Source organism: Eurypyga helias, unplaced genomic scaffold (assembly GCF_000690775.1).
Source record: "Eurypyga helias isolate BGI_N326 unplaced genomic scaffold, ASM69077v1 scaffold43257, whole genome shotgun sequence".
Classification (NCBI taxonomy): Eukaryota; Metazoa; Chordata; class Aves; order Eurypygiformes; family Eurypygidae; genus Eurypyga; species Eurypyga helias.
Window position 1 is genome coordinate 29,609 of NW_010261870.1, and position 9,838 is coordinate 39,446.

A 9,838-nucleotide genomic window follows, 5' to 3' on the forward strand; every position below is an offset into this window, starting at 1 on the left:
AAGGTCTGTGAAGGGACAATCATTTGTATTGTGATTCTTCGAAAGTGCTGACCCTGTACCAGCCAGATGCATGAATGAATACTTCTGAGTTTATGCCTCAGCCAGAAAGCAATGCTCTCTGAAGGTACAACAGTGCTGTAACAGAATACCAAACACTCAGAGCTACAGACAGAAATCTCCGTATCAGCCCTCTCAGTTCTTTCCACTACATTTTTTTGCTATGAAAGATAAAGCTTTAGCTGGGTGACTGTGGAAGAAAGCAGGAATTCCCTTCTCAAGGGCTCACGTGGTAATAAACACTGAACAAAGTATTTTGGTGTGACAGTCCCACAGCTGTGGGGTCAGTGCCTACTGGCAGGTGGCACCCAGGTGCTGACACGCACACCGTGACAAGGAAAATCTGAGGACCTTAGAGCAAGAAATAGTCCAGAGGGATGCAGGTTATAACAAGTTACACCCACAGAGTACTTCTGTATAGTAGGGCACTCTGAAAAGAAAAAAAGTTGAGCAGCAGTGTAATTCTCACAGAGAACATTTATTTTAAATTAAAAACAAATTGCTCCCAGCAAGAAGAAAATAGCCTAATAATCCATAGACGGCTCCAAAAGAGTGGTAGGGGGGTAAAACTAACCACAGAGGCCATGCTGACCACTAATGAATTTGTTCTGGGAAGGTCAATACCAAAGAGAGAAGCTGCACTGCCACGAGAGGTACGGCCTCCCGGGATGTTCACAAGTCAAAATAACACAGGTCTCAGGGGGGCAATGCAGTAAAAGGAGAAAAGTGCAGTGTCTGAATAGCACTACAGAAGCACAAAAAATGGCTCTGTAACGTGCATTAATTGAACATGTACATGTAGAACCTATGGAAATAGGTCTGTAGTATAGTTGGGGCCTGCCTGCACTTCCATTATAGCCACTAGGAGCTGAAAGAGGCCTCCTGTGTACCAACAGACAAAAGCTACATCCTCCAGTACTGCCAGATCAATGTGAATTCATTTAGCACTTTGCAGAAACCACTATTTCAGAACGTGGTCATCATGCTGACATTTCTCACAAACTCTCCCAAACAGCAGGTATGGCCTGAGTAAGTTATACTTCATATCAAAACGTACCAAAAGTACCTTATGTGACAAATTAAAACTAAAACTAAAAACACGCGAGTTGGTGCCAACCCTGTATATCACCTACGGTGAGCTATCTTCTAGCAAGTGACCTGCAGCCTCTGTGGGACAGCATTTCCTTGTCGTTCCTCTGAAACCAGTTGCATGGTCAAACAGCTGCTGAAATTCCCAAGGGGACCCTCCTGCTTTTCTGACTGATCACGTGGAAGGTATCTCAGTAAAGCGGAAACAGTTAGAAGTAGTACACTTGTATTTAGTGTACAGATAGTGTATTTGAGCCCTTAAGTTGCGATTATTTAATAATCTTGCTTTCATAGTAAGAGAAGCAAGAATTAAAAAAAAAATTAAAATAGTATTGCTATAAACAATATTGTTAGAATTGGTTGGGGGAAAAAACAGAGTGCTTCTGTGTGCAGTGTCCTGACTGTTGAAAAGACACAAGCCTGATGGGTGGGATGTTCAATCAGGATGTGGCAGACAGTTCAATTCTGGTGATGGTCTCAAACTTTAGTGAAATCTAAACACTACTCAGGAGGAACCCATGAGCTAGATCCAGTCCATATGACATTATTCTGGCCTGCATGGCATACCTAGACACCGCAATTTAAGAAAGTTCACCTATACGTATGCTTTGACTTGCTCCAGATATGAGATTTCTACCATTTGTATTTTCAAGATTAGCTGATAGATTTCACTTTTAGAATAGGCTAAAAAGCCTTGAGCCTGACAATGCTTCCAAGCAGCATGCCTCCCCATGACCAATACAATTCCTTTCACTGTAGTATAAACCACATAAAGCTTGGTGATGACAAGTTATTTTAGCTGATGAAATCGAAGGTGAAGAGATGAAAAGTGAAATGAGAGTTAGTTTCAAAAAAAAAACCACACCACACAAGATGCTAAAACAGGGTTGAAAAAACAACGAATGGATGGAAAAGGTCTGGAAATAATAGAAGCTATGCTGATCCTCACAGAAAACGTCTTTTCCCAAAGTGATGGCTGCCTGTGAGAAAAGACAGTGAACAAATAATTATCATGACAATAGCTTTGGTGGAACAAGAAGAAGAAAAATCAATTCCTGTTGCTGCACAAGCCTTATAATGACATCAAATTAACTGAGAATTGAGAGAAGTGTATAGGCCTAGATTATGCCTGTGCATTAAACATAATTAAAAGCTTCTACCTCTACTTCCCACCTTTTCTAAAACCATTTTCTTTCTCTGCATTGAGACGCTATCCACCATCTCCAACTCCTCTGCAAGACCAACTGCTTGAGGAGTCTTCACCATTGTCATGGTTTTTACATCTTCAGCAAACTGAGTATTTCTCTCTTTACAGCACTTAGAAAACATAACCAATAAATTCTGAGAGTGTGAAAAGAGCTACATAGAGATTATATGGCCTTCACCAAAACATCTGTAGGAAAACCAAGATGTCTACCTTTCCTTCTATGACTTTTGAAAATAGGGCTGGAAAGGACAGAAGTGACTGACACATCAGGAGGCTTTCCTGATCAATCCAGCTCTTTCTCCCAGATAGCTGTATGTGCTGAGCTCTTCTATTTGATCTCTTCACTTCTTTTGACTGTGCTCTCTAGAGCAAAGTCTACTCCTCTTCTCCAAAGAGGACCAAGCCAGGATTCCTATCAGCATTTTGAATTATGTTAAAGCTTCTTTAACATTATCTTAAGGCAGGAAAATAGGTAAGAACCTTCCAACAAATTCCTTTTACCTCTACCATTCACTCAAGTGAACAGGGCCATGCAGAGCAGCGAGTAGCAGTGCCTTGCTGCCGAAAACTTTAGAACTCTTCGGTGGTCTTCTAAATAAGTCTCTTGTGACAGCAATAGGAAATTCATTAACTCTAATTCAAAAGCAGCAATACAGAAATCAAACTACAAAATAAGGTATTTAGACCATTGGATTAGATTTGTTTTGGAAGAGTTCCCACTAGCAACTCAGAAACAGGGTAACAAAGAATTACTGCCAAATACCCTCTTGCATCACGGAACCTGGACTGACCTCAGACAAGGAACGATTCCCCTTTCTATCCTCAGTTTCCCACTCAGATTTGTTTCAAAGAATGACACACTTTAGAAGCTGAATCACCCTTAACACACACTCCCAACTGGAGCTGTTGTGCACAGGCCTTTCTTTTAAGAAGTGCTGGCTGCTGCGTATCGGGGGGGTGGGGGGAACCAAACAAAAACACACACCACAACAACAAAAAACAAACAACAACAAAATCAAACCACACTTGGGGCAGCAGTGGGTTCCAAGTCTTCATTCCAAGTTTCCGTAGCCAAACGGTCACTATTCTGGAAATGGCAATCTTCGTTTGGTCAGTTTGATTTCTTGGGGAAAGCCACCTAGAAGTCATGCAGAATCCCTCTACTCTCCTCCCATCCCTGCCAAACCCTTGTCAAATTTGACTAGTCACTAGTCAGAGAAATGTCACTCTACGTTTCAAATGCTCTCCATTTATGCACCTGAAGATAATCACTCCTATCCTATTCTCCTTCCTTAAAAACAAAATTTATTTCCATTTTAAAATGTAAATGTGGAAAAAAGTCATTCTACACTAGTGTTATCTCTGGACACACTCTTACCTTGAAGATGCTGTCCTTCTAATTTATGCTTTGGATCAAATACAATGTTGTTGTCTGATCTTAGTGTGATACCTGTTACACTAAGAACATTCACCGAGATAACATTAGCACTCAAACTTTCATCGTATCATCTTGATTTTTCATGACTCCTGCTTTCAAATTCAGCTGATTTAACAAGGAAATAAAAAGGAAATTTATTTCTACCTCACCGCAGCTCCCTATCTTCAACTACCCTTTCCTAGAAGCAGCCCAGCAGCAAGTTTTACATAGGAGCCTTAACACAAATTTCCCAGAAGAGTAGTGAGAGAGAACTTTCATACTCGCTCATCTTGACATGGCCTCTTCCAGAGACAACACGGTACGCACGTCTCAAGTACACACTCCGCAAGTGTGACTCACCCTGAGAAAGGACTCCTCACTGTGACAGTTCCACGCACAACACAACTGCAATCCTTCAAATATCAAAGGGAACATAAATACAGAATGGTAACTGAGACTCTGGGTAATCAAGTAATTTGTGCAGCAATTACCAGATGGTGTGGAACGTAATGCAGATTCAGTTTGACAGCAGGGCTGGAGATTTCTGAAGGATCAAGGAGCACCAAGTTTCTCCTCCTTAAACACTGATCTAGCTGGTCATTTTCCAGATCCTGTTTCTGCATTAATGGAGCAGAACTAATCCTGTTCCAAGAGAACTGAGTTTCTGAAAATGCCCCTCACAGGGATAGTTAGTAGCCACCACACAATCATTCACACTCAAAAAACAAGGTGGTTATAAGGAGCTGCTTCTTTTTAATGACCACTCACAAAGATGAGACGAAGCTCCCACCAAATTCTGTCTCTGAAATTTCTACTGCAAGCCTCCTCCAAACAGGCCAGGAGGCTGAGAAGAGGAGGAATCCTTGAGCAGCTGAGCTTTCAGTTGACTGAGTTACAGAAAAAGCCAGTCTTCCAGCTTCAGCCTCATTTACTTTGTCCTTCTCCACCATCTCTCTGGTACTTTCCTTAATATGTAGCTTCCTCCCTGCCTTCATAAGGCACCACCCATCGTCAAGCCTCAGAGAAAGCTACTCTCCTCACTTGATCTACTACAACTCCAAAGATAACCTTTTGCCTTTCATGCCATGCCACTTATTTCTTTCCCACTTCTCCCAACTAAAGCCCAGCAAAGCTTTTAACTCACAATAAAAACAATTATTTAAAAAAAAAAAAAAAAGGAGAGAGAGAGGGTGCATAAACCCAAATATTGAAACTGGTTACACAGGGACACTGGATTTTGTCCACCCATATCCACATGCAAGATCCAGACAGAGCAAGAACATTGATGCTTTAAGGGAGCAGCTCTTTTTGTGCACAGCTGACGCAACACGGATCCTCCCTACACTCCCAGCAGGCTTTTTACAAAGCACTGTGATGTCTGAGCACATTCTTTAATATTATTTAAAAGGTGGAACTGCATCCTGAAATCCCTTCCCAAAGTCTGATCCTCCTTACAGAACGCATTTAACTGTTGCATTTAAAATATGTAATATTTAAAATACGTACACTAGGAAGAAAAGTTGAGAAAAGCACAGGAGAAAAGATGCAATGTAATTGGATGAGAGAAACAAATTCGAAAAGCCTTTTCTCAAAAATAAAGACTCCTAAAACCACTCCAAAGATTTGAGAATACAGTTTTTAAAAACATGTGGCCAATGGAATAGCTCTGGAGCCAGGAGAGAACTCATGCTCATGACACCATCCTTTACCAGCATAAAAACAGACCATGAAGTAGGGGAAAATCTGCCACGACACAAATGTTTGTGATGGAGCCCTAGTTAGATGCAGGCAAGGCCTACCGGTCCAAGCTACAACCTCTTGCCAACAGGCATTGTGAGGAACAGATCCAGGAGAAGATGCCCTGAGGTAACATGGAAGGAGAGGAGTTGGTCCTGGAGGCAAGTATAGCCTGTATGCTGGATATAAGAACTCAGAAGCAGCCCAGTACTGAGCAGAATGGAAAGGAGACACAAGGCAGGAACCTGGTTTTGGGGTGGGGAGTTGTGGGCTGGGGGAGTGGTAGGATGGGAAAGGGTCGTCTTTTACACTGGCATTTTGGAACTTGGCTCCTGGAACCCTGCAGACTTACCAGCAAGTAGGTAAGGCAGAGCAACAGTAGTTGAAGTTATCTGCCCAAAGTGATAAAAATACCCCAGGAGCAACGAGAAGGGATCCCAGGGGTGCAGGATCCCAGCACAGAGTCCTGTGGCAACACACTGGCTGCTAGGCCACGCAGCTTCAAATTTATTTTTCTGCGTTCCAGGCACAGCTTCCTCTAACTTCCACCGTCACTATGCTTAAGAATGTGATCGGCCCCAAGAAAGGGGTTAAGAACTGATCTTGTAATATCTTTAAAGTCAAAGGCTAAATTGCTAGACTAAACTGTTTCTTAATCCCAACGATATCTTTAAAGAACTTACAATTAAAAGCAACAATCCCATCGCCACAAGCTCTAATGCAAAATAAATATTTAATTCATACTGTGAGAGAATACAAAACCAAATACCCAGAAATAATTCAAGTCTCATTCTGACACATTTATCAATGCTGAACTGTAAATGCCTTTAAAAAAAAAAATCTAAACTAGAAGCTATTTCAAAGGGACTATTTATTTACAGAGTACTGCACTTCACAAGGCAGATGAAGAAAGAAGAATTAGGCCCTCAGTAACTACCACTCTTAAAAACTAAGAGCCAGTTGAAATCCTCTCCTAAATTTTCTAAAAGACAGAAAGCTGCCTAAATCTCAGTGCAAGAAAGACAGCTCAAGTTCATTCACTTTTGTAACTGAAAATATTTCTAGGATTTAAAATTTTGGAAGGATGAGTGGGTGTGGGGCTCAATAATGCATTCCAGTACCAAACTTCATGAGCTGTAACTGCCAAATTAATAGATTTATTTTTAAAGAATATGCTTAAAACCGTTACCATGAAAGTAGCTTCTCCCATTAGTGAGCAGCCCTCCAGAAACAAGATTTGATAAATTAATTGTCTGTCATTGTTCCAAGTATTTATTTACTAAACAGAAAAAGTTTAGGAGATTGAGAGATTTTTTTTCCTCAAGTACCCATTATTTAGACATTCAAAGGACAAATCCTGCAATCATTATTCATGGTAGCATTTCATCATAAGGAACAACCTTATCAAAACCAACCACAGAGTTGGTAAAAACACAGGAATGAGGCCTGACAAAGGAATTTCTCTGCTCAATCCTTGCACTTCCCCACCACCAGAAAGCTGCTGAGCCCCCAGGCACTAAACCCCCAGGCACTAATCCTGGGGGACATTCCTGACCCAGACACAGCCAGTGCCATGTAAATGTGTCAAAGTCCAGGGCCAGATTCCAGTTCCCTGGTTACAACCACTTTGGGGATTTTTGCTCAGTGGGAAAAGCAGCTCCAGAGCTTGATGAGATACAGAAGCCTCAAAATAAAGATGCCCTGGGAAAAGGTGGGTTTCCTGTTGGCCCTCTCTGACACTCCTTCCAACTTGCCAGTTCCCATCAGTTTTCCTTACAGGTCATACATAGACATCGGCACAGTAATGACACCTTAAGGTTTCTTAACAGCCAAGCCAGCATAAGAAACTGCCACCTCTGATCCTGGCTGCTTGCTCCCATCCATGCTGCAGTCTGCTATCTCCTAACCTGCAACAAGACCACTGCTTGTACTTGGTTTAATACCACAGAAGCAGGGCTTATAGCGTACACAGGAATTATTTTTTAAACACATTTCCATCTTTCATGATGTTAGTGTGATTTCCAGATACACTTCCACAAAGAACAAGCCTCAAACTAGTATTTATTTTCCTTATATCAAGTATTTATCAAAAGGACTTCTAAAAAAATGGGACTAAATGCTTTATTCCTTGATCACTGATCTTTCACCGCTGCCAGTCTGAATTTTGGATAATCCAGGAATATAAACTGAGGCAAATAACACAAGAGTATGCTACCGTACACTTGAAGGTCTCGATTTTGTTCAAATTCAAGTCACAAGTCATCTTCAGCCAGAAAAAGACTAAACCCTGACAACCTTTGAGATCCAACCATAAAACCCTGCAAGGTGCCCCTGACTCCTAAAGCTAATGGAAAACGACAGCAGGCAAAGACTTTCCACATCTTCTTAAAACAGTGATCTCCCTAAGGGACAGCTAACTTTCTTTTGCAGAATAAGAAATGAGACTCCAATCCTTTCATATGTGGATTTATACAGAGATACATGTATAGACAGACATCTTTCTCTCCCAAGTCATTGCTCCAGAGCCCACCACATCAAGACCATAAAAGGTATGCCAGTTATCTGCTGTTTGAGACAGCTGTGTCTCAAAATATTTGAGTAAGTGCTTTAAAAAAAGAACCAAGTAACATTTTATTGGGGGGGGAGGTTTTAAAACCTGTACCTAGCACACCCAGAGAAGGTCAAAATTACCATTTTAATTATATAACTATTAATTAGTTTCAAAGGCACAGGTTGGGGAAGAGGGTAAAATATTCCTGCGCCTCAACCGTTAAAATAAATTGCAATAGGAAACACTATATTTGCAGGCAGTCCCCTCTTTTTCTAGCATCTGAAAAACTAAAGCCTGTAGAAAATGAGCTCAGTACCAAAATGAGCCAAGAAGGTTGATAACCTACACAAATGCGTATTCCCCCATTACTGCCCCAGAGCCTGATCCTCAAGTGTCAGGCGGACGCCGGCTGTGCGCAGGGGTTTCAGGCCACTGAACAGATTATTTCTCCCTTACAAGCAACATGTCAGTTCTGAGGTAAAGCTACCAACCACATGACATCAAAAAATTATTTTAAGAAGAAATACCATGCAATTAAAGGCATCTTGGCACTTTGTTTTCTTTCTTAAAATAGAAGCTTTCTGCATTTTTAAAAATGCTGAACTGTATGAACCCTGCCTAATTGGGATCTCTTCCCGTGAGCAGCTAAAACCAGAACTGGACACAGAGAGACTCCTTCTTACAACTCAGACATAAATTATTCCTATGGCCAAGACACCCCTTCAGTAAACAGAGATCATTTGTATAAACTAAAGCAGTGGCATTAACTCACCAAGAGATGACAGAGAAAAAGGAAATCAAGAGACACAGCAGGGCAATGCAAAAGGCCTGGTGCCTGACGTGTCACTCCCATAACCAAAGCAAATGTTTCTTTAACAAGAATTTAAGTGATAGATTTTCAACGAAACCATTTTAGCAAATAGTTGTAAATACAAGCAGAACTGGAAAGTATTTGTGTGATTGGTTTTCTTGTTTGTTCCCACTGTATCTCAGAAAAGGCTGACAGATTTACTAGATTTGGGAAACAAGTATTGAAAACAAAATCAAGACTAACCAAAACATAATCAATTCATGAATACCATATGGTAAACCAACTACGGATTTATAGCACTTTTTCAATCTGCCTTTCAGGTAATCAATTACTGAGCACATTTTTTTCCTTCCTCTTTTAAGCTCGGGAACTCTGGAGAAGCTGGGTGGATCTGCCAGATGCCAGCAGCACAACAGCTGGTAAAAGTGCTCCCGCAGCTCCTGTTTCTAAAAATGCTCGATTTGGTTCGCGACATCCCACGACAGCAATATAACAAAAGCGAATCCCTCCTAAACGGAGCAAACCTGCTGGCAAAAAGCACTGAAGAATTCAGTAACGACTTGTAAAGCTAGTATAAAAATAGTTACTTCTAAAGTAAGTTTTCCTTGGCAAGTCAGTGGGAATTCCGTTTTCTGCACTCTACATAAAGTTCTGTCAGAAGCACGAGGATATAAATGAGGAAGTGGGTTAAACTGAGAAATGCTCCCTGAAATAAAAGTAAGTCATGAGACCACGGCCAGAGCCATCTACCTCAAAGCAAACACAGCAGTAACCCTGCAGACAGGCAGGGCCACCCCGCACGCCGCGGCCGAGCGCAATTAGCTTTCCCACCGCGCCGCGGGGGATTCGGCAAAGCCCGTCCTCGCTCCGCGGGGCCGGGGGGACCGGGCCAAATCCTACGGGCGCAAAAAAAAATCCCTTGGAAACTAAGCGGTCAACCTGGGGGCGGGGGGAAGAAAAACAGGGAAG

General features: G+C 41.7%; 1 protein-coding gene across 1 annotated transcript in view; it reads right to left on the reverse strand.

Annotated features, from left to right (window-relative positions):
- Window positions 1-2,463, reverse strand: part of SPAG6 (sperm associated antigen 6) — a gene marked incomplete at its 5' end in the record, with an annotated part of 27,179 nt that extends 24,716 nt beyond the window's left edge. The window contains one exon of the mRNA XM_010155521.1: window positions 2,320-2,463. Within this exon, the coding sequence (XP_010153823.1) occupies window positions 2,320-2,463 (144 nt within the window). The remainder of the gene's footprint in view (window positions 1-2,319) is intronic.
- Between the last annotated feature and the right edge of the window lie 7,375 nt (window positions 2,464-9,838).